Source organism: Chinchilla lanigera, unplaced genomic scaffold (assembly GCF_000276665.1).
Source record: "Chinchilla lanigera isolate Chin_1 unplaced genomic scaffold, ChiLan1.0 scaffold00021, whole genome shotgun sequence".
In the NCBI taxonomy this organism is placed as follows: domain Eukaryota; kingdom Metazoa; phylum Chordata; class Mammalia; order Rodentia; family Chinchillidae; genus Chinchilla; species Chinchilla lanigera.
Window position 1 is genome coordinate 19,039,039 of NW_004955422.1, and position 25,973 is coordinate 19,065,011.

At 52.6% G+C, this 25,973-nt stretch overlaps 3 protein-coding genes across 8 annotated transcripts in view; 1 reads left to right on the plus strand and 2 right to left on the minus strand.

Moving 5' to 3' along the window:
• Positions 1–702: 702 nt before the first annotated feature.
• Rab1b (RAB1B, member RAS oncogene family) lies at positions 703–8,050 on the minus strand. The gene is made up of 6 exons (XM_005384425.2): positions 7,942–8,050; positions 6,285–6,357; positions 5,901–5,996; positions 5,702–5,797; positions 2,203–2,334; positions 703–2,109 (listed from the first exon to the last, which is right to left on the minus strand). The coding sequence occupies exons 1-6, from the start codon at positions 7,953–7,955 to the stop codon at positions 1,915–1,917; spliced, it is 606 nt and encodes a 201-aa protein (XP_005384482.1). The 5' UTR covers positions 7,956–8,050; the 3' UTR covers positions 703–1,914.
• Positions 8,051–8,903: 853 nt separating this feature from the next.
• Klc2 (kinesin light chain 2) lies at positions 8,904–18,115 on the minus strand. Of its 3 annotated transcripts, none has more exons than XM_005384430.2 (16): positions 18,035–18,113; positions 17,109–17,383; positions 14,658–14,888; positions 14,463–14,532; positions 13,676–13,898; positions 12,995–13,082; positions 12,780–12,881; positions 12,521–12,694; positions 12,297–12,396; positions 11,612–11,661; positions 11,456–11,523; positions 10,946–11,054; positions 10,695–10,853; positions 10,492–10,616; positions 10,231–10,288; positions 8,904–9,862 (listed from the first exon to the last, which is right to left on the minus strand). In XM_005384430.2, exons 2-16 carry the CDS (start codon positions 17,334–17,336, stop codon positions 9,779–9,781), a joined length of 1,869 nt encoding a protein of 622 aa, XP_005384487.1. In that variant the 5' UTR covers positions 17,337–17,383; positions 18,035–18,113; the 3' UTR covers positions 8,904–9,778. The 3 variants fall into 3 exon arrangements, with proteins under 3 accessions (XP_005384487.1, XP_013369463.1, XP_013369462.1); XM_013514009.1 differs by lacking the exon at positions 8,904–9,862 and adding an exon at positions 9,869–10,138 and having other exon boundaries at positions 17,109–17,347; positions 18,035–18,115; XM_013514008.1 differs by lacking the exon at positions 8,904–9,862 and adding an exon at positions 9,869–10,138.
• The window catches only part of LOC106148464, a 22,014-nt gene continuing 13,431 nt past the window's right edge, over positions 17,391–25,973 (plus strand). For 3 of the 4 annotated variants that reach the window (XR_001233926.1, XM_013514013.1, XM_013514012.1), the window contains exons 1-2: positions 17,391–17,557; positions 17,966–18,228. Coding sequence is in view for 3 of the 4 variants with exons in the window: in XM_013514013.1 (XP_013369467.1) it covers positions 17,437–17,557; positions 17,966–18,228 (384 nt within the window). In the remaining variant the exon portion in view is untranslated. Of the gene's footprint in view, positions 17,558–17,965; positions 18,229–25,349; positions 25,844–25,973 lie in introns of those variants that run through there. The other variant, XM_013514014.1, reaches the window with a different exon arrangement.

The following is a 25,973-nucleotide window of genomic DNA, read 5'->3' on the forward strand; positions in this document are numbered from 1 at the left end:
GAGCCGGGGGCGGGGCCGCCGTGCAGCGGCCTCGGGCGGGGCTGGGGCTTCGCTCGCCCCTCCGTCTACCCCACACTACCCTACACGGGGCGGAAGAGGCCACTGGCGTGCACTGTCAGGAGTACGTACACCGGGACGCACATCCCTGCCACCCCATCACACAAGCAGCCCACCACAGCCTCTCTGACCCTCAGGTTCCCTGCCCTCCCACCCCGCGCTCACTTGCAGAGCTGAGTCCTAAGCGGGAAGCACTTGCGTGTGTGTGCGCGCGCGCAGGTGTGATAGTTGCACCTGGCCACAAGACAGAGGTCGAGGGAAAGGGCTAAACTCGGGCGCTAAAAGGAGTGCACCCCCATGTGTGCATTGGGACCCATTTGAGGAGTACACTGTACCCCCTTGCCCTGACTCTAGGGCTGCTGCCCAACTCGTCTTGGATGTGTGCCTGTGTTGGTGGTGTCTCACAGGGTACCCGCTGATGGCTGCCTGCCTGCTTCCGACAGATCGGTGCTGGGCCCTTGGGGACAGCCACAGCAACACAGGCAGTTCTCCTGGCCCCAGTATGTGGGTCAAGGGCTTTTGCCAGCAACCCCAAGACAGTTGAGTCCAAACCGGGACCCCAGTGCAAACCACCAAGCCCAGGGTTCTAGTTGCACCCCCACCCCCGGGTATGCCAAGACCACAGACCACACTCAGCCACCACAATTTCCTTGCAAAAACCCTCGGCTCCTCCAAGGGCCAGTGGAAATTTATTGTTTTGTTGTCCTTTTCCATTTTTCCCCAAGTGGCTTTTCCTTGCAAAATGCCCGACATGACACCAGAGGGGAACCTGGGAGGGCCCCAAAGGGGTGGCCCAGGGATTTAAATACAAGCTGGAGAGGGGGCAGGGTGTGGTTGGGACAGACAAGAGACAGCACAGGGACATGGCTTCTTAGGTAGAGACCAGGTTTGCTTTCCGCAGGAAGAAGCTGTGCCAGAGGGCAGAGGGCCAGGATCCTGGGTGGGTAGAGGGTGAGCAAAGAAGCCCCCAGTCCTGGGGTGCACCCACATTCCCCAGAATAGAGGCAGGGATGAGGCTCTGCCCCCTTAGGCTCTAAGCAATGAGAGGAAGAATGAGCCAGATGTGCTGCCTCAGGGAAAGAGGAGGGGTGCTGGCAGAGTAAGGGTTAAGGCTGGTGCCTGGCCTCTGGCACGGTGGGCCTTCCGCCTCCGCCTGCCTCGGGCACAAAGGGGCACGGTGAGCAGGCAGCACACAGGCCTGCCTCTGGCAGGGTAGGGGACGGCAGGAGCAGGCTCCCCCTGGGCTCAAGACACAGGCCCAGCGTAACTGCCCGCCCACCTGCCCTAGCTGTGCTCTGAGCCTACTGTAGCTGGACGGCTTGAGCTGTGAGTGTAGGGGTGTAGAGGCAGAGGAAAAGGGTGGGCTGCTGGACTTCTGCGCCCCCCATACCCGTCCTGAGGTCCAGCCCAGGGCCCTAGATCCAATCACAGGCCGTGGATCCCCTGGCTACAGTCCTGACCCAAGGTGCTGACTGCAGCCAGGGGCAGCAGAGGTCAAGGAGGACTCAGCTCTTGGGAAGGGGCGAGAGAAAGAGAAACCCAGTGCAGCATACACGGGGAAAGGGAGACAGAGGAGCCCTCGTTCCAAAGGAAGGCGGCATCTTTCCAAGGTATCTAGAGGCAGCAGCAGAGCAGCCCCCGTCCCTGCCCTTGCCACAGGTCCTGGACGTCCTCCCTTGGGGACCCTGACAGAACCAGGGCTCAGGACAGCAGGCAGATGGGCCAGAAGGAGATGGGGAGCCCAGGACACCTCAAAGCCACAGACTCAAATGCCCAGGAGAGGAAGGAGGCATCTCCTGACCCCTCCAGAGGCATCATCTGAAGGTGTCCCCTCCTGTCCCATCCCAAGTGCCCCTCCTAGCAACAGCCACCACCAGCTGGCTTCACAGGGGTGCTGTCGATCTTGAGGTTGGGCCGTTCTCCTCCTGAGGCTGCCCCAGGCCCCATCCGCTTCTTGATCTCAGCAGCCATAGTCATGAAAGCCTGCTCGACATTGGTGGCATTCTTGGCACTTGTCTCTAGGAAGGGGATGCCCAGAGAGTCTGCGAACTCCTGCCAAGGGGAGAGAAGAACAAAAGAGAGGAGAGAGGGGTGAGGGGGCAGTGGGCGCCAGCCACTGCCACAGCTCTGTCTAGCCCTGCTCACCTTGGCTGTGGTGTTGTCCACCACCTTCTTGGTGGTGAGGTCACTCTTGTTGCCCACCAGGAGCTTATTGACATTCTCGCTGGCATAGCGGTCAATCTCCTGCAGCCATTGCTTCACATTGGCATAGGATTCCTAGAGGGTCCACAGTTCAAAGTTATTAAGCTCCCAACTCTGGCCCCTCCCCAGGCCTAGACACAAGATCCTAAGAGAGAGGCAGGTCCCCTGGGCTACAAAAGCTGTCCCTCTCTTCAGCAAAGCAAGACATAGCTGCCTTCAACAGTCCCAGCACTCGCCAGGGCTTGTGGGCCAGACTGCTCTGACTGCCACAGCTGCTGCCCTCCAAGACACTCCCAGGCTAACCACATGTGACAGCCTAAGAGAGGTGATCGGAGGGAAGAAAGGGACAGATAGGAATGGGCCAGTGAGAATCACCAAGTTCCCACAATGGCCTGAAAATCTCTTTACACAGAGCAGGTTTGAAGCCTTCTGCCCAGTAGGGGATGGAGAATCCTTGCAGGAGGGGTCCTGGCTATGAGGGAGACAGACATCCTGTCCTACTTCTGACACCAACACTGCATTATTGGGCCTCAGACACTCCCAGCAGCCCGACACTCTGGGAGTGCTGGCGCTGAAGCTGCTTTTCTTTCTTAGGGGCCAGAGGTCTGGTGACCTCCCATGTCCAAAGTGTGCCTTATGCTGGGTACAAAGGGAACACCTATCAGGGCCTACCCTAAGGCACTCAGAGCAAAGTGGAGAAACAGACCAGGATATATACAATGGCATGATGGAATAGAGGTCAGGAGCTAGGGAGCCGCAGGACCATCTCTACCTGAGAAGCTACAGCTGACCTGAGCCTACAGGCAAACTGGGCTGGTGCAGGAGAGGTGGCTACTAAGCAAACAACCTGTGTCGGGTCACACAATGTGAGGACACGATGTCTTTGAGGGAAAAGAGGGGCGGGTAGGTCAGAGCTCAAGGGTTTTCACTCAGCTAAGTTTGGGACAACCAAGAGATGCAGGGAAGGGTGTCTTAGACAAGGGGTAATGGGAGCACATCTGAGTTCTGGACAGATGGTCCACAGAGGAGTGTGGGGGTCAGAGAAGACCAGAAAGAAAAGGAGACAAACTGGGAGGTGCTGGAGATAATCCAGGGAAGAGATGTATCCTGAGCCACAGAGTATGGCAGGGAAGCACACAGATTTAGTCAGGCCATTCTGGGTGAAGCCTTGGCTCAGCCACTTACTGCATGACATTGGATTTGTCACCAGACCTCCGTGGGCCTCAGTTTCTTCTTTTGTATAAAACAGTACCTCCCAGCAGGATTGCTGTTTGCATGAGAGAATGAATACAGCCCTGTCTAACAAGTGCTTAATTACCAAGAACCGCTATTATCCTCATCACTGCTATTATTATGATGGGGCATATTTGAGAGAGATGATGGAGACACAATGGAGGAGCCTTGAGACTGACTGGATGAGGGAGGAAGAGTTTTTTGGTCAGGCCAACAGAGATTATGTTACAAAACTGAGGATGCAGAAGCGGGTGTGGGGAAATATGGTTGGGCCAGTGCTTGGCGTCTTGAGTTCTGCAGCTGGTCTAGAGTCTCGGAAAGGCACCCGAGGGCAGGAAAGCATGTGCTCCACGTCAGCAATACTGACTTCTAACCCAGACTCTGTCCTTCAAGACTGGTAGACTAGACTAGGGCCAAAGTAACATCTCTGCAGGCAGTTTTCTCACCCAGAAATACAGACTCCCCCATGTAGTGCACCAGCTAAGATGATGGAAATCTGAATTCACAGAAACCACGTGTCAGCACAGGCATAGAGAGAAAAGCGGGAGGCTGGGGATTCAGATCAGCGGCACAGCACCTGCCTGGCAAGTGTGAGGTCATAAGTTCGATTCCCAGTACTGGAACCCCCCGCCAAACCACGCCCTCAAAAGAGAGAAAAGCGCGTCCTTGTTGATAGCTGTTTAGACGCAAGAATCACAGTAAACAAGGTAGAAGACCAATTACCAAAGTAGCCAGAACCATGGACAGTCAGAGTCAGAAAGCAGAAAATATGGGGTGAGGTAAAGGAACACAGAATGAACCAATAAAAACACCTTGAAGGGGATGGAGATGTAGCTCAGAGGTACAGTGCATGCTCAGATCAGGAACTTTTCAAGGAGAGAGGAAGAGGTCAATCGAAACAAAAACTAAATTGAGGTTGCTAGATTTGGTGGTCAGTAGGAAGGTCTTGGTGATCTCTGATTGTGGTCATAGGAAGGTCTTGGTGATCTCTGAGTGGAACACAGCTCACCCCCAGCTTGCTGTCCAGAGCTAGGGAGGTAGGGGCAGAGGATCGTGAGTCCTGGAGAGCCAAAGGGCCCTGCTGCCCAGGGACTCCTCCCAGCCCAGGGGTGATGTCATCTCCCATATCCCCAGGGCCTGGTTCCTGTTAAGCAGCCATGGTAGAAAAAACAAAGCAGGTGGGATCCAGAGACTAGGCTTTCTATGTCTGCAACTGAACTAGCTGGAGTAGTTCACCTGGTGGTCACCTCACCACTCTGAAACCAAGTCCACATCTGTACGATGGGAATATGACAGAGACTTTTACAAGCATCAGAAGACAATGTGAAGATGCAGGCATGCAATTTGGTACATGCCTGAGAAGCCAGCTACTTGGAAGGCTGAGGCAGAAGGATCATGCGAGCCCAGGAGTTTGGGGCCAGCCTGAGCAACACAGTGAATTCCCATCTCAAAAAAACCAAAAAACAAAAAACCATCCACACCAAAACTACCACCACCACCACCAACACCACCAATGACAACAAAAAAGAGAGAAAAAAAAAGGAATTTGAAGACTGAGATTTTGTAAGCAGTAAAATATGGACTATTTCTGGCTGCTCTCATGACCACTGATGCCAGTGACACGCAACTAAAGCCACCAAAGCACACACAGGGATCCCAGACCTCTGTTCATACTGGACCCAGAGCTCAGGGATCCCTCAACTGCCTTTGCTAAAAGCCCTCCAACTGTTCCCCCAGTATCTTCACATAGGAAGCCATGGGTCCAGCACAGCAGCCAACAAAGTGACTAAAAATACGCAAAACACAGGTGCCAGGAAGGTCTAGAACAAGGTGGAGGGGTAGTGTGAGGACTGGTTCTGCCTGATTCTGCAGTACAGCGCTGAATGGATCCTTTGTGACTGCTTCCCTCCCTGTGAAATTCATACAGTCTTGCCGGGCATGGGGGCACACGCCTGTAATCCCAGCACTCGGGAGGCTGCAGCAGAATTGTTGTGAGTTCGAGACCAGCCTGGGATACAAAGTGAGCTCAAGGGCAGCCTGAATGGCATAGCAAGACCCTGTCTCAAAAAGATAAAAAAAAAAAAAAAAAGAAAGAAATTCATACAGTCTCTTTCCCAGGAAGCATCAGGGAAAAGACTGGAAGAGTAAAAAGCAGTAACAAAACCTAAGGCCAAAGAGGGAAAGTTGGGCAGTTTAAGTCCAGGAATACCTGGTCAGTGACATCATACACCACGATGATGCCATGGGCCCCCCGGTAGTAGCTGGAAGTGATGGTCCGAAACCGTTCCTGACCAGCTGTGTCCCACTGCAACACAACAGGGAGAGAGGAAGGTCAGTCTGGTCGAGCCCCTCCACCCCCCAGGCAAGGTCTGTGCCTATACACAGGGTTGGGGAAAAGCCACACTCACAATCTGAAGTTTGATGGTTTTGCCATCCAGCTCAATGGTTCGGATCTTGAAGTCCACCCCAATGGTGCTGATGTAGCTCTCCGTGTATGTGTCATCCTGGAAGGTTGGGGCCAGTGAAATGGCCTGAATGAATGAGTCCAAGGCCCATTTGGAAAGCCTCCCTCCAACTTCCTCCCCAGCCAGCTCCTAATTACTAAGCTCTAGTTCTGAGAACCCCATCTTATCAGCTCAGCTCCCTATTCAGCCAGACGCTCTGCTGGCAGGTCTTATAAAACCTCATCCTTGGTTCCCAAGTCTTGCAACTACTGTGCTCTGGGTTGTTCCTTTTCCCCTTCCAAGCTACCAGCCAGGACCCCAGATGGATGTTATGGGTTTCTTACTCACAGCGAACCGCAGAAGCAGGCATGACTTGCCCACACCCGAGTCACCAATCAAAAGCAGCTTAAACAGGTAGTCACTGGAGAGAGAAGACATGAAGGAAGGCAAGAAGTCCACCTACCATCACCAATACAGTATCTCCACACTGCGAGGTATGTCTTGATTTGGTATACTATGGTACTCACCAGATCTTCCCACCAGATCTTGGGGAAAGGGAGATTGAACTTTACCCCCACAAGCTAGCCCACAGGTTACTCAGCTTCCTGAGGCTGAATTCCCACTTTTATGGGAAACAAAAGTGAAGCACACAGGGGCACTTGATGTCCTAAGAATCACAATCAATTAAATGTCAGAGCTGGTTATCTCCATAGTTCTGTCTGGTACAGGACATTTAGGGAACCCCGAGCATGTCCTGTGGTGTGTGCTACTAGACAGGGGAGGCAGACCCCTAAAGTTGAAGCCAGGAGTCAGCCAGAACCTATTATCAAAAACAAAAAAAGTAAAAACCCTGATATAAAGTCTCCAATAAGATGTAGTCAACAAGTGGAAATGATAACAGCACTTAATACTTCAGAGATGTTACCGGCATCATCTCATTAAATCCCCACTGCAGTCCAGGGAAGTGTTTTATTCCCAACTACTGAGGCAATCAGAGGCAAACAAGGGGAGTGTCTTGCCGTAAACTACACAGCAGATAATTCTGAGACTCCAAACCAGGCCTGTCAGACTCTAGCGTCTGTAAGAGCCTGTCTGTTCCCTTCTTTGTTCCCCCTCCTAAACCGGCTCAGAGAGGCACGCTTCCCCAAGGAAATCCGAGGTCTGGCGATACAGGAGAAAAAGGAAGTGGCAGAAGAGGAAGATGCAGCTGATACTAGGGGGAAAACTAGAAGTGCAGGGCCCGAAATGCGGGCCAGGTACCTGCAGGGGGAGTGACCAAGAAGTCAGTAAAATTTGAGGACCAGTGAATCCCATTCTAGGGGGGAAATGGGAAAGGCAAATTCCACATTCACCCAAACTTCTCTGGCAGTGTGACAGCAGAGGGACGGGGTGCAGCGGTGGCCATGGAGGTCTCAGGGCAGACCACTTGGAGCGCCCGGACAGCTGATCTGGGCAGGCCAAGGCAGGCGCCGCCTGGAGGAGTTGACCTAAAAGGGATGAGCGGCGCTTTGGGGCCACCCGCATCTGGTCAGTCTCTACATCGACCCCGGGAACCAGACTCCAGAAGAAAGAGGGCTGAGGGATTTACGGCGCGATCTAAGTGCTCGAATCTGAACCATTCGAAACCACAAATTACTGTGTCGGGCTCCAAACCGCGGGGACCGTCTTCAAACAGCACACGGGGAAACTGAGGCCTGCAAAGAACGCGGCTGCAGGGTCACCTGACCCAAAAGCCCCGGCAGCACTGTTGCCTCGGGCTCCAAGTACTGCCCTGGGGGTTGCAGTCTCTGGACCCTAGGTACGAGGACTCGGGGTGTCAAGTCGGGGTCCTGGGTCCCCCCCGGGGGGAGGGGCAGAACCCGGATGTGAGGGGGAGTCAGCGGAAGAGAGACCCGGATGTGGGGGCGCCGCGCAGTCCTGACCCGGGCCAGACAACCCCGGTAAGCGTACAGCCCCGTCCTCGGGATCGAGGCTGCGCCCAACGGCGCGGGCGGGGCTCACTCACTATTCGGGGTTCATGGCGGCGGCGGAGGCCCGCTCGGTCGCTCCCAGTCGGCTCTGCTCCGCCTCCGTTCCAAGATGGTGGCCGCTCCGCCCCAGAGGCCCCACCCGCAACGCGCAAGCGCACACATTCTCGAGTCCGGCCGCGCCGCACTGCTTCCTGGGATCTGTAGTCTCCCCAGGATCTATCTCACTCCCCCCCCCAACACCCCGCCTGCTGCGCAGGTGTATTCTGCCGCAGCAGCCGAACACTCTTACGCCGCTGGCGCAATGCTTTCTGGGGCTCGTAGTCTTCTTACGGGACGGACATGGCTGAGGGACCAAGCTCTGAGCTCCTCACCAACTCTGTGAATGCGAGTTCAACTTAGTGCCAGGCTTGGTACAGGTCACTTCTGTCTGACAGAAGCAGCCATTCTCACCCTCTCGCCTTCGGCAATAGCTGCACCAGTAAAGCTCATTGATCTTGGGTTCTTTATGTCCTGTACACTAACACAGCTCCAGCCCTAGCAGGTTGTCACTACTCCATCTTTTTTTTTTTGGACAGCGTCTCATCATGTAGTTCGGGCTTTCCTTTAACTATGTAGCCCAGGATGGCCTCGAACACGCGGCGACCCTCCTTAATCAGCCTCCCAAGTGCTGGAATTAAGCCTCCCAGGTCCACCCCATTTTATACAAGAAAAATCGCCTCAGGAAACGTGCTCAAATTATATCAGCATATTAAAGAGTTCTAGAATCCCAGAATTGAAAGCTTTGGGAGAAATCGACCACCTGTGGCACCCTCACACGGCTCTGGGACAGGAGAGTATCTGGGCACATCTCGCTCCCGGGACAGGATGCGAGCGAGCGAGCGAGCGAGCGAGCCAGCCAGCCAGCCAGACACAGACACACACACGAAGCCTCACCCAATCCCACCCCAATCTGGAGGCGCTGGGGGACCCTGGGCCTCTACCTCAGAACAAGCCCGGCTCAGATTCAAACCATCTTTATTTCTACAGCAACATCTGAAAATAAAGAGCGACCGCTTCGAACCCCCACCCCCTGTGGGGCGGTCCCTCCTGCCACCGGGGGCCGTGACTAGCCCACCGCGAGAAGCTGCGGGAGTGGGAGGCGGCGTGACAGGATGGCTTGAGGGGCGGTGCCCTGGGCGGGGTCAGGCCGTGCCTGGGCGGGAGGGGCAGTGCATAAGGCCGGGATGCAGGGCAGTGCCCGGCTGTGGGTGAGACGGCGAGCCTAGGGCCTGCCGTCCTGGGGTAAGGGCCAAGGCGAGGTGGGGCGCATCCCTCGAAGGCCAGGAGCGCAAAAAACGGTCCAAAGAACCATTTCGGGAGGCGCTGCTCCTAAGAACAGGAGCCTGGGAGATACCACCGCGCGGAATGTGGGTGATTAAGGCCTGGGCGGTACCACTGGAGAAGGGCGGGGCGAGGGGAGGCCCAAGGAGTACCTCGGTCTGAGGGTAGAGGCGCGGCCAATAACTTATTTCTTTATATACAGAAGCAACGGCCGGATGGGGGTGAGGGTAGGGATAGTGGTGGGGCAGCAGGTGCTTATTGTTCTTGACTCTGGAGTCTTCTCTTGGAGACTCCGGCCAGCCCCTCCTGCTGGCCAGAATCTAGGGAAGAGGGGCCCTGCTAGAAGGAATAAATACAGAGTAGAGCTGGGGTGGGCAGGCCCAGCCTCCAGGGCTCAGGCTGAGATGAAATGGGAGGAGGTTACCCTGAGTTTGAACAGAAAAGACAAGGGTCTGTGGGGGAGACAGGCAGGACAAGCAGCAGGCCCATGCGCAGGGCTTGGGGAGAGGATGCGCTGGATGGAGGCTCTGGCGACTGGCTGCTCCTTCAGGATTAGCCCACAAGGGAGCTTCGTCTTGAGAGGTCCATGGAGCTAGAGCTGAGTGTGCGGCTGTCAGAAAGACCTGTGCCTCCAGGCTGTGGGCAGAGGGACAGCCCATCAGCCTCATGCTGTTGCTACTGGGCTTTTGGGCAGACACAGCCTCAGTCTCCCAGTTGGCCAGCTCTGGCCCAAAGCTACCCTGGTGCCTGACGCGCTTGTTGCCTCCACATTATTGTGTTGGCAGTGGTGACTCACACGTCCACTGCAGGAGAGGGGTGCATTCCCCTCATCTGTCCCCCTGCTGTCAAGCAGAAAGCAGGACTGGGATGGGGACAGAACTGCTGCTGGATGAAGACTCGCTCCAGGAAAAGCTGGGCAGGAAGACATGCAGACCTGGGTCCCAGGGGCCCTGGGGCAGGGGCCTGGCTTCAGCTGCCCAGTGCCAGACACCCACTGCCCCTACCTGGACTGGCTCTTCCACGCTCTTGTTGAGGAAGTTGAGGGAACTGGCCCGCTTCATCCTGAGGGAAAAGGCCAGCTGAGATTTACCCAAGTAGACATGAGGAAGCTGGGAATGCTGGGGTTGGGGAGAGAGCAGACTTGGCAGTGGTGGCACCCAAGAGAGATGGGGAGGTCACCCTGGGCCAGCAGAAAACATTCAAATCAGGAGCTCATTTAGGTTCACTAGGTGCCTCTGGAGGGGTACACCTGGGTGGGGGCTCACCTGGGGTTAGGGGGCTCCTGCGGACTGCCCCCCTGCAGCTTCTTCACCAGCATCTCACTGCTGCGCCTCAGGGCATCCCGGAGCTTCCCAAAGGAGCCACTGCGTCGCAAGGAGCCACTGCCATCCTTTGGGTGACAGGCCCGACCTTCGGTCACACTGGGCATACAGTCTCTCTCCCAACCCATCCCAGTCTCCACACTCACCCCGCTCCACTCAGCTGCAGGTCCTGCCTCCTCCAGGTCAGACTCAGACCGAGGCCCAGCACCTCCAGTTGCATCTCGGGTGGCACGGCAGCCTCCCCGCCCACCACTGCCATCTTTCAGCAGCTCTACCACCTTGGTCTGGCTCGCAGGGTCCAAGCCCTAAGAGAGGCGCAGGGAGCACCAGGGCCTGATTGTAACACACACAGGGCATCAGAGGTCCCTCTCTACCCGGCTCCTGCATGGAGTCCCACCTGCTTCCGGCTGCGGCTGGCACAGTCCTCCAGTGTGTGTGCAGCCTCCAGCTTGCCCTGGCGCCGGTACAAGGCGCCCAAGCTGCGCAGGGTGGTGTTGACTGTGGGGCTGTGGATGGACAACAGGACAGTCTCATATACTGTTCTCCTGAACCCAGGGCCTGTCTGACACCCAGCCCACACTGGCCCTGAGGAACCACCCACGTGTCCAGCCCTGTGCTAGACCCACTTGTCTGTCCTGATCTGAGAGAATCACCCCAGGACTTGGGCCTGGCTCTCATACGATGTTGCCCCAAGACCAAAGCTGGGAGACCAAGAAGTGAGAAAACAGGGCTCTCCTGGTACAGAAAACCCTCTGGTAAAATGGGCCTTGGAAGATGAGCTGGTAAAAAAGAGGTATGTGTCTTGTGGGTGACAGGATGGAGTGTAGAACGTGGGCCTTGTCCCATCCAGGATGCCACTTCCCTGCTACCTGTCCTACCTAGCCCCAACCCATCCTGCTGCCCTCACCTGTCAACCTTACAAGCCTTGTACCAGCTGCCATATTCCCCATAGGGGGCGCTGTCCCGGCGCTTATCCTGGAGAGGGGGCAGGAACCATTAGGGGAGGTGGAAAAAGGCCCTCCCTTCCACATACCCCAGCCTCACACTCTGCGCACACAGCTACCTTGCTCTCCTCCCGTTCCTCTGCATGCATCCAAATGGGCTTGTTGTCTCCTGCAGGCAGAAAGGTGACTGTCAGCAGCCTGCCAGACAGGCCTCTCCAGTTTGGGCTGAATACAGGATTAGGGTCTGGGGAGGGGACAAGGGGACACCTAGGAAGGACCAGAGTTGGGCTGTGTGGAATGAATGAACAAGAAAGTGACTCAAAACATCACAAACCCTCCTCTGGACAGAGGATGAGTAGGTCATGGAGCTGTATCAGGGGGCTTGTGACAGGTGAGGGCAGAGGACAGAGCCTTCACACCATGGGCCCTTGGCCTGAGACATACAGTAGGCAGAATGATGGAAGAGGCTCCAAGGGATCTGGGAGCCGGGAATGACTGACCACCAGGAGCCAGAAGGTCTGTTCCTAGAAGGAAAGACACTTGGGCCAGGCCCTCAAGTGGAGCAGTTGCAAGCAGCAGACAAGCAAGACTGGGCCAAGAGTGTGGGGTTTGCCAAGGTGTATATGGCCAGGGAAGTGAGCCAGATATGTGTGTTCCCATAGATACCATCCACAGGTGAGGCTGGGCCACTAGCCAGACCCCAGGTGTGGGGGCCCGTCCAGCTGAAATACTATCCTAGGTGCTCACAGCTGAACTGGCAGCTGTACTGGATGAACCAGTAGCACATGGTGACCATAGACTCACCATTGACAGAACCAAACTCCTTCTCATGTGCCCGGGTGAGGATCTCCTTGTACAGGGTCTCTGCGTCCTGGTATTTGCCCTGTTTCAGGTAGCAGGAAGCCTGGTAGGGCAGAGACCCAGAGGGTGAACGGGATCCAGGAGCTGAGCTGTCCATCTCTTTCCTCCCCACACTCAGACCGACCTCCCTCCATCCCAGCCCCTAGCCCTGCCCAGCCCCTCAGCACCAGGTTATTCTTGGTTTTGGCCACATTGGGGTCATCAGGCCCCAGGCGCGTGGCGTAGATCTCCAGTGCCCGCCGGTAGTAGTATTCCACCTCCTCTGCTTTGCCCTGGTTCTGGCACAGCAAGGCCAGGTTGCTGAGCTGCTTGGCTACGTCTGGGTGAAACTTGCCCAGGACCTACAGTGGGAAAAGCAGTCAATGGCTGGTTTCAGAGCTGCCTGGGACCCTGATCTGTGCAGCTCCAAACCCTGCCTGTTCCCACCTTCTCCCGGATCTCCAGTGCCCGCTTGCACAGTGGCTCAGCCTCCTTGTACTTGCCCCGCTTGCCATACAGAACAGCCAGATTGTTTAGTGTTGCAGCAACCTGGCGGATGAGAGAACAGAGGCACGCTGGCCCAGGGTCCTGCTGGGCAGCGACTCCAAGACCTGGCATAGGGTTGAGGGCAGCTTGGCCACCGCTACCTAGCCCTCACTCACAGCTGGGTGGTCCTTGCCCAGTGTCTTCTCCCGGATAGCCAGGGCATCATTGAGCAGGTGGGCAGCCTCCTTGTACTTGTTCTGGTCCCTGGGAGCAGACAGGAGTGGGCTCAGGGTTGTCCTCCAGCCCAAGGCCTGCCCCAGGTGCCCATGATTCCTCTGGTCACTAGGGTGGGGACTAATGGGAATGTGACTCAGAGCATGGGCAAGGCTGGGCAGCCCCTGCCATTCTAAGAGCTCAGGGAGCTTAGGGCAGTTCACACTCACCCAACCAGGGCTCTGCCACATGCTCAGGACCACCAAGCTGCACACAATCTTCAAGTGCACCCTGCTCTCTAGTTCACAGTGGCCTTATGCTACTTTCTGCCACAGAAACCTTTTCCCATCCTCTTGTATTCTAGGCTAACTCACTTTCCACAAAGCTACTGCTTGAGGCTGGTGATCGGAGAAACTGCTACTTCCCCGCAACACCAGCATCCTTGTGTTACCTTCCCTGCTCATCTCAAACCTTTCTCTGCCATTAGACTGAGATCCATTCACATCTGGAGCCCAGGCCCACAAAGCACATCTCTCTGCTGCCCACCTCCTCCCTGGAGCTGACCCTAGCAAGCACCGTGGGTTAGTGACTCAGAACTGGAGTGACTCAGAACCCCATAGACGACTGGCCAGAAGGGCTCTCACCGATAGACCAGAGCCAGGATGTTCAGCATGGTGGCCACGTCAGGGTGGTCGTGGCCTGATGTCTTCTCCAAGTCCTCCAGTGCCTGCTTGCAGAGTGGCACAGCCACCTCATAGCGGCCCTGAGACGCATACTGGATCACCAGGTTGTGCAGGGTGCGAAGTCGTGCTGGGATTTCATAGCCCCCATGCTGGGCAGCCACATCCCCTCCTCCAGGGCTGGGGGCTATAGGACAAGACAGAAGATCAGGTGTGCCATCTGCCCGCTGGGCTAGACTGGCACATGCCAGCTATGTCTTTCAGCTGTGGCCCAAAGAAAGAGTAGGTGGTGGCAAGCTGTACTTCCTGGAACAAGTCCTCTCAAACCCTGAGCCTCAGTTTCCACATTTGCAGAGAGGGCTCTGATATGTACTCAACATTATAAGTGAGGCAAGCCTGGCCCTGGCTAGCCACTGTCTATGTGTCCCCTCTGATACTCAGAGCAGTCCCAAAGGAAAGGAACTGTCCCAGTGGCCTCAGAGGAGCCAGAGGTACAGCAGAAGGGGGAGCCAGGCCTGGCTGCTCCAGAGCTCTTGTGATGTCTCTCTCCTGCAGAGCTCACAGGGTATATGATGCAACGGAAGCCTTGCCCTGTAAGCTCTAATGTGCTGGGATGTTGTGAATGGGAATAAGGCAGGAAAGAACGTGGGTGCTACTTGGCCCCCATTTCCTATGACCTCTGGGTCCCAAGCTCCAGGAAAGTGCACAATCTTTCCTCCCCCAACACCCAGAGCCAACTGCCCATCCGCACCTGGGCTCTGCTCATCCTCATTGGGGAACAGGTCGTCTAGAGAATCTTTGGGGACATCTCCCTTCTCTTCCTGGGGAGAAGACAGGACAAGTGTCAGGGGGAGCATCATGGGTGGCTGAGTGTCAGTGGGTTGCGTAGGAGCTGGGTGCTACTCATGCCCTACTTGGCCCAGTCCCCTGATCAGGTGGGGCTCACATTAGGGGAGGTGTCCTCATCCAGCTTGCGGATCTGGCTCATGAACAGCAGGTGCTGCTTCTCCTCTTCCAGCTGGGCCACTGCCTGCTCGCTGTGCTGCAGCTTCTGCTGTGTCCCTGCCAGCTCCTCACGCAGCCACTGGTTCTCCTGCACCAGGCGCCGCACCTGAGCCCGCAACTTCTGCTTCTCTGACTCTACAGCACCCAGATGGCTTGACAGTGCCAGGATCACCTGCGCAGCCAGATAAGCATCAGAGCCCTGGCTCACCTCTAGCCTGCATCTCCAACCTGGGCCTCCTAAGACTACAGGGTCAGTGAAGAGCTAGGCCTGGCCTTGCTTATGAGCAGTTGCAGAGCCTTGGGCCTAGGAGCTCCCCCTTCCTCAAAGGTGGCTCCCTGTAGCCCCCGTACCCTGAAGATCAAACCCAGCACATTAGAGTTTGGGAATCCCAAGCTGCTTCCTCCTGGGATCCCTGAGCTACCACACTTTTCCTTTGTCTCTATGGGGGCCTGCTCTCTGCCTGCTGCAGCCACAGTTACTATACAACTGCAACCTGTCCCTGAGCTGGGGCTCACACAAAGAACCCTGATGGGGCTAAAAAGCCACTGAAATATCTCATTTTGGCTTCTGCTGAGGGTCCACAGCAAACCCTGCCTTCTGCAGCTCCCAGGTAGGGAAGGGTAGATGTTCCAAGCCCCCAGAGGATATGAGGAACCACAGAGGCATGTAATGGGATATAGGACTTAGCCCCTGACCTTCTCTTCAACCCCTGACTCTCTTCCTGAGCTTCCAGGTCCTTCCTTCCTTGGGGAAGCATGGGCTCCACCCTCCTTCATCCATCCTATATGCTCCAGCATCATTTCTGCCATCAAACACACCTTCCCCTTTATTCTAGCTCCTCATGGCCTTGCAGACCATGCTCTCTGCCATCCCATTCCTCATCTATGAGGGGTCTGCATGCACCAGGAGTGGGGTCCCAGTGTGGCCATTTCTGCAGCTGATAGCCAAATAGCCAAGGAGGCAATATGTTGCCCTTTTAGAACGCTGGGCAGTCTGGATCCCTGTGCTTTCTAGTTGGTTAGCAAACATGTAAGTGACAGGTGTTTTCCTAAGCACTAGTCTGAAAAAATTCCCTCAACAGCCTGCAAGTATGTACAACAGATGGTATGATCCCTATTTTAAAGACAAGGAAATCAAGATGATACAACCTACCCAGGATTCAAGGCACCAGGCAGTGGGTTGGCCAAGATCTGAGGGGAACAAAATCCTTTCCCATAGAATCCTACTTGTGTCCAAATGCCTCCTAGACATTTCTGTCTTCATCTAGTTCTGGCAGCCCAATTTAGGTGACCAAAATCAAACTGTGATGCACCCAGGGTCTCGAATCCCTGAATTTACTTAGATTATAAATATGAGACTTAACGATGCCCCTTCCTCTCTTCCTCTCACTTCACTCCCATGTCCTGCAGGGCCCACCTCCAGAACATCTTGAACTGGTCCTCTTTTCTCCACCCTCATGGACACGCCTTTGGTCCAAGCTGTCATCTCTTATTTGAGTTATAGCTAACCACTTGCTACCTGCTTCCATCCTTGAAGCAGGTCTATTCTCTGTCTCAGGGAATTTCTAAAATCTAAGTCAGACTATGTACCCTCTCTGCTTAGAGCCTCCAAAGGATTCCTGGTTTCCTGAGAATAAAACCCAAACTAACAAGCTAGATCTGGCTCTTACTTTCTCCAAAGGCCTCTTCTGTCTTTCTCTCTACTTGCTGTGTGAAGCTATAGTCACGTAGTTGTCTCACTTCCCCTACACAAAGGTCCTGCCTCAGGACCTTTGCCCATGTAACTTCTCTTTTCACTCCTTTTTGTGGTGGTTGGTCCATTTTTGCCTTCAACTCTTGGTTTAAGTGTCATTTCCTCAGAGAAGTATTGCCTGACCAATAGACAAGGTTCCTTGCTATAAGCTATCACAAGATCTTATTCTTTGCTTTGGACAACTGAGACAATTTGTTACAACTATTTGTGTGCATTTCTCCTCTCCTACTGGACTAGGGTAGGGATCTTGTCTGCCTTTCTGGACCCTGTATACCTGGCATTAACATATTACCTGGCACATAACAGCATGTGATAAATTAGAAATTTAACAAATCAATAGAAGAATGATGGTGAAAGGTGTTTCCTTACGGATTTCCTGTTTTTTCTATGCCATCCAATCTGTTAGGTAGAAAGGAGCCAGAAATGGCTGCGTGTGGAGATGAGCATGCGTAGGGTTTCCCGAAGCAGGGCTGAGGTCTTCAAAGTGCACCAATTTTTATCGACAGATATTTATTGCAGCCCAAACATGGATGGGAGACTCGAGGACCGGGGTTTCTGGCTCAGATTCTGTTTCTAGATTACCTTTGAAAGTATCATACCCTTCTGTGATCTCCCATCCCGGCTCCCTGACTGACCTACCTGGGCTTCCCCTAGTCCCAGCTCGATGGCCTCCAGGGAGCGTCGCAGGAGGTGGCAGCGCTCCTGGGAACCAGGCTCGGCATCGCCGGCCTCATGAGAGGTCAGGGGAGCTAGCAAGGCACGATGCTCCCCGCGCAGGGTCTCTAGTCCTTGGATGACAGCCTTGGTGCCCAGCACGATCTCATCCTGGGTCAGTTTCTCCTCCCGCGGAAGTACCATCGTAGCCATGGTCGTGCCACCTGCGAAGGTGAGGGGCGGGCAGGCGGCCGCCGAACCTAGGGCCACACCGCCGTCCAACCCGGATTAGGTAAACACTGGCGGTCCCCAGATGCCTGTGTCCCCAAGGGTGCCCAGGTCCACGAGCCAGCAGTCAGGACGGTGCCCGCGCTCGGCCTACAGGGGGCGCGCCAGCCCCATCTCAGCCAGGAAGACGCAATGCGGTGCGGCCGGTAAGGCTGGACCCTGATTTCACCCCAGACCACCGGCTCAGACCGGCTTAGGTGGCCCAGTCTCGAGGCTTCCCTGGAACTCCTCTAGTCAGGACATGGAGCACCAGGGGCCGTACTGGGTCGCAGGGGTTTACTCTCGCGGCGATCGGCCCCAGCCCCTGCGAAACCTCTCTCCCCCACCCACAGGCCGGACCCGCAGAGCCCCTCCCCCAGGGTAGGCCGATCCCGCGCAGACCCTCCCCCAGACAGACTGAGCTCTCCGGTTTCGCGACCTGCTTCCTCCTGGCCGCGCCCAGGACACCCCCTCCCATAGGCTGGCGCGAGTCCCTTCCCCTGGCCCACAGGACCGCGCCCCCTCCCCCGAGCGGGTCCCCACACAGGCCGCGCCCACGACGACCCCTCCCTTAGGCCGACCCGCAGCCCCTCCCGTTCAACGTTTGACCACCCCCTCTCCCGACCGGATCGGGCCGCGCCGACCTGCGCTTCTTGACCAGCTCTGGCTCCCGCCCCGCTTCACCCGGACCGGCAGCCGGGAGACGTTCCCGCTGTCTCCATCCCGCCGGTCTTCCCAGCAGTCCCCGCGCCGCCTTAAAGGTGAAGCCGCTAGCTCGGCGCCGTCGGAGGGGGCGAAACAAAATGCTCTCGGAGGGCTCGCTGCCTTAAAGGAACCGGTGAGGCTTGCCGGCTCCGGCGGAGGGGGCAGGGCGGGGCCCGTGGGGCGGGGCCTGGGCTCGCCTTGGGTGCCGGTGGGCGGCGGCTGTCTTGCTCTTTTCTGGCCTTGCGGCAGGCAGCAGTGAAATGTCCAAGGCCAGGGTTGTGGAACCGCTCCGGAGACTACGAACCCGAAAGCACCCAGTGCAGCGGCCAAAGAGGACGATAGTGGAAACTGAGGCTCAGGGAAACGGCCCGACCAAAGCGAGAGTGTGTCCATGTTTATTGAGGCAGTTGCCATCTATCTGAGTATTGGGAATCGAACTCAGGACTCCACGCTTGCTAGGCAGGCGCTGTGACCCTGAGTTAAATCCCTAGCCTTATTTATTTATTTATTTTATTTTGAGATAGGGTCTCACTATATAGTTCAGGCTGGCCTTGAACTCAAGGCAATCCTGCCTCAGCCTCCCAAGTGCTGGAATTACAGGCCTGCGCCAGGACGCCTGGCCCAGTTGCCACTTATGGAGTGCTTACTGTAGCACTTACTTACATGCAGTATTTTAATGCTCACAAGGACTCACTTAAGTGGGTGCTGCTGTTATCTTCATCTCACAGAGCCGACCCAGGCACATTTGTGCCTACAGACGTACCCATCCCTTCTTCCCAGCTGTCCAAGTCCCTGTAGGGAACTGACAGTCGTTCTTTTCTTTTTTCTTTTTTCTTTTCTTTTCTTTTCTTTTCTTTTCTTTTCTTTTCTTCCTTTCTCTCTTTCTTTCTTTCTTTCTTTCTTTTTCTTTTTCTTTTTCTTTTTTCTTTTCCTTCCTTCCTTCCTTTCTTTTTTTTGAGATAGGGTCTCACTGTGCAATTCAAGCTGTCCTTGAACTCCTGTATAGCCCAGGCTGGCCTTGAACTTGTGATCCTCCTGCGCAGCCTCTCCAGTGCTGGGGTTACAGGCTTGCCCCACCACACCCGGCTTTTTAAATTATTTTTTTTATTATTATTACTATTATTAGTATATGTTTGCAGTACATAATGATCACATTCCTCATGGTGGGTTTCTACATATACATAACACATCTGAATTCTTTTTTTGTCCCTTTTCCCTCCCCATTTAGAAAAGCTCTTTCCATTCTTTTCCCTTCAGTTCTTTTTTCCCCCTTTAAGTCTCCTTTCCCTTCCTTCCTTCCTTCCTCCCCCATTTGAACATGTTCTTTCTACTTCCTAATATCTGCCCTCCATTTTGCTCCTTATTTATACTTTGGGTTTCTCACACAAGAGAAACAATGTGATACGTAAACGTATGCATCTGATTTATTTCACTGAAGATTATGGTCTTGAGGTATATCCACTTACAAAAAATGTCTCAAGTTTATCCTTTATGGCTGAATAGTACTCCATTGTATTTAAATACCACATTTTCAGATGTTCAGATTAGAAGGGGAACAAGGGAGAGAGGAGGAGGAAAGGAAGGAAGGGACAAGAAAAAAAGAATGGGGAGAAAAAAATGGGAACAAAGGGCCAGGGATATAGCTCAGTGGCGCAATGCCTGCCTGGCAAGCGCGAGGTCCTGAGTTCGATTCCCAGTACAAAAAAAAAAAAAAAAGGGAAAGAGCTTTTGTAAATATGGAGGGGAAGAAGGATTGAAGGGCAGGGAAGGGAATGGGAAAAAAAGCAGAGGCAAGATATGTACAGGTACAAATTCCCTATGATGAATGTGATCATTATGTATATCTAAAATGTACCAATAAAAAAATAGAAAAAATACCACATTTTCATTATCCAGCCATCTGTCGATGGATGTATAGGCTGTTTCCAGGATTTAGCTATTATGAATTGTGCAGCTATAAACTGGATCAACAGAACCTCTAGTTTTAGTTTTTTGAAGAATATCCATACTATTTTACATAGTGGTCGTACCAGTTCACACTCCCACCAACAAAAGGTTCCTTTTTCCCCAACACCTCACCGACATTTCTTATTGATTTCTTGATAATAGCCATTCTTTCTGGCAAAAAGTGGAAGCTCAATATTGTTTTAATTTGCATTTCTCAAATAACCCTTGATGTTGAGGATTTTTTCATGTACTTAGTAGCTGTTCATAATTGTTTATCTGACAATGTCCATTCATTTCACATGCCCATTTTTGGATTTGTGGCAGTCTAACTTTTTGAGTTCTTTATATATTGTACATACTAGCCCTTGTCTCAGGAGTAGCTGGCAAAATCGTTTTTCCCATTGTGTAAGTTGTTTCTTTACTCTGTTGCTGGTGTCCTTTGCTGTGCAGAAGCTTTTTAATTTTTTAATAAGGTTTTTAATTTGATGTGATCCCATTTTGTTGATATTTTGGTAGTATTTCCTATGCAATTTGAGTTTTGTTCAGAAGGTCTTTGCCTACACCTATACCTTCCAGAGTTTACTTCATCTGTCTTTCAGGAGATCAAGCATTTCTGGTTTGTTTGTTTTTTTTTGTAATGGGAATTGAACTCATAGCCTCCTGTTTGCCAGGCAGGCACTAGGCCATTGAGCTACATCCCCAGCCTGTGTTTCTGTTTCAATATTTAGATCTTTTTTTTTTTTTTTTTTTCTGGCACCGGGAATCAAACTCATGATCTTAGGCTTGCCAGGCAAGCGCTCAAGCTGCTGAGCTATACCCCCGGCCCACCGACTTAGATCTTTGATCTATTTCAATTTTAGTTTAGTGCATGGTGAAAGAGTCTTGTTTTAGTCTTCACCATGTGGCAAATCAGTTTTCCTACAGCTGTTTTTATATTAAAGAGGCTATCTTTCTTCTAGTGAAGGTGTTTGGCCCCTTTGTCAAAGATTAACGTAGCTAAGTGTGCTTGAAGTTGTTTCTGCACCTTCTGTTCCGTTGATCCTCAGGTCTGTTCTTTTTGCCAGTATGATGCTGTTTTTATTACTGTAGCTTGGTAGTACTATATAACTTAAAGTCAGGGATTGTGATGTTCCCTGCCTTGCTCTTATTTTCTAGAATAGCTTTTGCTATGTTTTAGTTCTCTTCTGGTTCCATGTGAATTTTTGGATTGTTTTCTCTGGGTCTGTGAGGAACGATATTGTCCCCCCCCCCCCCCGTTACCAGGAATCGAACTCACGACCTTGCGCTTGCCAGGCAGGCGCTGTGCCGCTGAGCTAAATCCCCAGCCCCTAGGAACGCTATTGGTATTCTGATTGGGATTGCATTAAATCTGTGTAACAGTTTTGGAAGAAGGGCCATTTTCACTATTTTGGTTCTACCTCTCCAGGCACAGGAGATATCTTTCCATTTTCTGATACCTGTCTGGATCTTTTTCAGAGTACTATAGTTTTCATTGTAGGGTCTTTCACTTCCTTGGCTAGGTTAATTCCTAAGTATTTAATTTTTCTCAATAGTATTATGAAAGGTTGTTTCCCTAATTTCTCTCTTGGTGAGTTTGTTACTGGTGTATAGGATTGCCATTGATTTTGGGATGTTCCGCTACCAAATGTGGTTTTTAATTGTAGGAGTCTTTTGGTGGAGTTTTGGCGATCTTCTGTGTACAGGATCATTGACAGTGCTTCTTGAGGGGAGGGGTGGAGGGTTCTGGATGGTGCTCCTGGGTGTGCGCACCACAGCAAATGTTGCCAACTGGACAATCAATACAAAGTGACCGTCTTTGGTCTGTGATGATGCCACTGGGGACTCAAATTAGATGACACTTCAGAGAAGCCTTCCTTGCTTCTGGGCTTTTCTGCCGGAGCAGCCCTCCAGTCCCTGCCACCACCCTCTTTACTATATAACATTAGCGTTCTTCACATTTTTCTTGTTGGTTTGCTTTCTCTCTTCTAGAATGCAGGCCAGGACTTGTTTATCTTGGCCTCTTCCAGAGTGGTGGGAGACGCAGCAGCACTCATTAAATGCTGGTTTAAGAAAAGGCAGAAGGATGAATTTGTTGGCCTTGCCAGCTCCTCTAAACCTGGGTTCTGGTCTGTTTCTCTGCCACCTTGGGTTGGTGCCCTGCCCCGCTAGCTGTCCCCACCACTTCGACGTTGGCAGTGCTAGGAGACAACAGCAGGATGAACTCTCTGAGGGATAAAACCTGCACAGTGAGGCCTGGTATATACCAGGAAATCTGGGGTGTTCCTTGATTTGGGAAGGGTTCAGACTCAGGAGTTCAGGTTTGGCGTCTGCATGGACACTGGAATCCCTTCTGTACCATCTTTTTGGCCTGCTATGCTTTGCTTGAGTGCATGCAATGGCAGGGAGGTGACTACTTTCTGCTTTCAGACAACTCCACAGGTTAGAAAGTTTTTTCTTAGGCCTCAAGAGTGCCTTCCTGCAGTGCTCACCCACAGCTTGTCTTTAGGAAGGTGTTCCCTTTCTCTAGCCAATTAAGATGCATGGAGACAGTGAGAGTCTGTCATCTCTCTGCCTGAACTGCTCCCACCTCTTCACCCAGGCCTACCACAGTCTCCTGGCTCTTCCTTATTCTGATTTCTCCTGTCAGTTCAGGTCCTGCTGAGAATGTGCTCAGCCCAGGCCCCAGTGAATGATCCACAGACAAGGACTCAATTTCATGGGCTGCAGAGGGACAGTCCCCCTTAATAAGCACGGGGCTGAAGCTCAGCATCACAACACTGGCCTAGAACACGAGACCATGGGTTTGATCCCCAGCACTGTAGAAACAACGGAAAAAGCCGGGCGTGGTGGCGCATGCCTGTAAACCCAGCACTCAGGAGGCTGAGGCAGGAGGATGGTTGCGCGTTCGAGACCAGCCTGGGCTACAAAGTGAGCTCAAGCCAGCCTGGACTGCATAGCAAGACCCTGTCTCAAAAAGACAAAAAAACAAAACAGAAACAACGGAAAAAACATGGTATCTTTCCACCAAGCCATTCCACCTTTTCAGTAAAGCTGAAAGTCAGGCTAACTTTGACAGCTGCCACAGGTGAAGTTTGTGGTCAGCTAAGACCCTAGATCTTATTTTTGAGACAAGGTCTCTATGTAATTCAGGCTGGCCTTGAACTTCCAATGATTCTCCTGCCTCAGCCTCCTGAGTGCTGAGATTGTAAGTGTGTGCCGCCATACCTGGCTTCTTCATAATCTCATGCTTCTGCCAATTTTTTTTTCCTCCAGATAATTAATATGATGTAAATTCAAAAGGATTGGTGGTAGAGTGGTGAGCGTGGCTGCCTTCCAACAGGTGCTCACAGATTTGCAACAAAACGTGGTTGTCTCCTTAGCCTCCTAGCACCCTGCCCCAGAAGTAACTGCTGTTACCAGTTTCTTGTGTCCACTGGTTATGTTGCTTGCTTTAGTGCCCAGCTGTGTTTATCCCTGTGAGTTTCAGCTGTCAGTTTTCCTTCAGAGCACCCAGGCTTGGGGTCTTTTGTGTTTGGCATTTGTCTTCCTCTGGCCCTCACACTGGTCCTGTCTCCCAGGGACATCCGAGCTGCTACTTGATAAACCTACTTATTTTTTGTTGTTGTTTTGTTTGTTTTTCTTCCGGTACCAGGAATCAAACTCACGACCTTGCACTTGCCAGGCAGGTGCTTTGCCGCTGAGCTAAATCCCCAGCCCCTGATAAACTTACTTATGTGCCCCATCGTGACTGCTTCCCATCTCTCAACATGTTGGGTCCACAGGGAGGAGGGAGAACATAGAGCCAGGGAACCTTTGTTCTCCTGTTGAGGGTGGGTTTTAGAATCCCTTCCTCTTATTTTAAAACTTCAGCAATGTCATTGGGTATGACAAATGCCTATAATCTCAACACTTTGGGAGGCCAAGGTAGGAGGATTAAAAGTTCAAGCCCAACCTGGGTAACTTAGAACTTAGTTATTCTTGCTTGTCTTAAAATTTAAAAAATTTAGAAAGACCTAAAGACATAGCTCAGGGGCTGGGGATTTAGCTCAGTGGCACAGCGCCTGCCTGGCAAGCACGAGGGCATGAGTTCAATTCCCGGTACCAGGAAAAAAAAAAAAAGGAAAAGACAGCTCAGTGAGAAGCCCCTGGGTGCAATCACCAGTACAGCAAACCAACAAAACAAAAACAAAACAAGGGCTGGGGATATAGCTCAGTGGCATAAGCGCCTGCCTGGCAAGCTCAAGGTTGTGAGTTCGATACCCAGTACTGCAAAAAAAAAACAAAAAAAAAAAAAACAAAAAAATCAGTAGTACCTCTTATGTATATCCTAAGTTGAAAGCTATGGGTTTTGTTGTTGTGTTTTGGTTTTTTTGTTGTTTTTTTTCTGGTACGGGGAATTGAACTCATGACCTCCCACTTGCCAGGCAGGTGCTGTGCAGCTGAGCTAAATCCCCAGCCCCATGTTTTGGTTTTTTGAGATAGGGTCTTGCTAGTTAATTCAGGCTGACCTTGAACTCGAGGTGATCCCTCTGCTACAGGCCCCTGAGGAGGGATTATAGGTGTGTGCCACCATGTCTGGCTGAAAGCTAGCTACTGTTTTGTCTTTTACAGGTGAAGAAACTTAGGCTGAGAGAAAGGAAGCAGTTGTATTGATGTAGAAACTTCAGGTTATACAGGGGAAATAAATGTAATTCCCAACCTGTCTAATATGCCAAGTTCATGTTCCCCAGAACTGAAGAATGAAGTCTAAGGAACAACGAAGGTTAAGATAGGAAATTTTTTTGAGATACGGCTCCTGAAAGAGACAGGAGGAGGGATCCTGAATGAGTTGCCAAAGAGCCCACTTTTTTTTTTTTTTTTTTTTTTTTGAGACAGTTCAGGCTGGCCTTGAGCTCACTTTGTAGCCCAGGCTGGTCTCGAACTCAAAAGGATCCTCCTCCCTCAACCTCTCAAGGGCATGCACCACCACGCCTGGTTGAGCCCACTTCTTAAAGGAAGTTTTATAGAGCAAAATCATGAGGTGGGTACAACGTGGGCTAAAGCTATGATCAACCAGTAAGATTATAAGTATAGCCACTTAGGTAATATTGATCTAGTGGGGAAGCAGGTCATGTAGCAAGTATACACGGAAAGAACAAAGACCTTTTCAGGAAGGGATGAGTTGAGGGGGGTGGTCTTAGCCACCCACTGAGGTGGTTGATGTCTGTCTACACTTTATTGGACCGGATGTTACCACTTATCCTACCCCTCTGGGAGGCAGGTAGGCCTGATCATTCCATCTTTATCTTGAGGCCTGCTTTCCAACAGGTGCACCCCCGGCCACTTGTAAGGTGTTCCCATCTTCTGTATTGACTCTCTCGAGGGCCCAGCCCCATCTGACTGCCTGTGATATTTCTGCCTAACTTGGCTCTCTACCAGGTGAGAGAGCAGGGGCCAGCTTTTTATCCTGCTGTTCTTGGGCAGGTCACACTCCTACCACTATGTCCTTTTTGAATCTACAGTTGAATTTTGTCCCTGCAAGTGTGCAAGGAGGACTGAGCACAGGCAGCAGAGGTCTAGAGAAGTTGCATGCTCACACCCTCAGCAAGGAGCTGGAGGCAGGTGGACTCAGGCAGAGCCCTTCTAGTGCTCACACACACTCCTACACAAGGCTGTGTTTGGCAGCTTGTGCTCTGCTGGCAGCACACCCAGGTGCAGACACACACCTGCCCTCCTTCTTCCCTGGGCTTTCTTATTGTCAAATAAAAGAGCACATTCTTTGTATCACCTTTTTTTTCTCTTTTCTTTTTTTGTCTTTCTGAGACAGGGTCTCGCTATGCAGTTCAGGCTGGCCTTGAGCTCACTTTGTAGCCTAGGCTGGTCTCAAACTCACAAGTATCCTCCTGCCTCAGCCTCCTGAGTGCTGGGATTACAGGATGCGCCACCACGTCC

Excerpts from the sequence above, each read along its gene's own strand:
- Rab1b (XM_005384425.2), bottom strand. Across the intron at positions 5,798-5,900 it reads AAACCATCAAACTTCAGATT|TGGGACACAGCTGGTCAGGA; the intron begins GTGAGTGTGGCT and ends GTTGTGTTGCAG. Across the intron at positions 2,110-2,202 it reads TGGACAACACCACAGCCAAG|GAGTTCGCAGACTCTCTGGG; the intron begins GTGAGCAGGGCT and ends TCCCCTTGGCAG.
- Klc2 (XM_013514009.1), bottom strand. The coding sequence starts at position 17,336 with ATGGCTACGATGGTACTTCCGCGGGAGGAGAAACTGACCCAGGATGAG. Across the intron at positions 12,397-12,520 it reads CCAAAACCAAGAATAACCTG|GCTTCCTGCTACCTGAAACA; the intron begins GTGCTGAGGGGC and ends CTGCCCTACCAG. Across the intron at positions 10,617-10,694 it reads CTGCAGCTGAGTGGAGCGGG|GATGGCAGTGGCTCCTTGCG; the intron begins GTGAGTGTGGAG and ends TGTCACCCAAAG.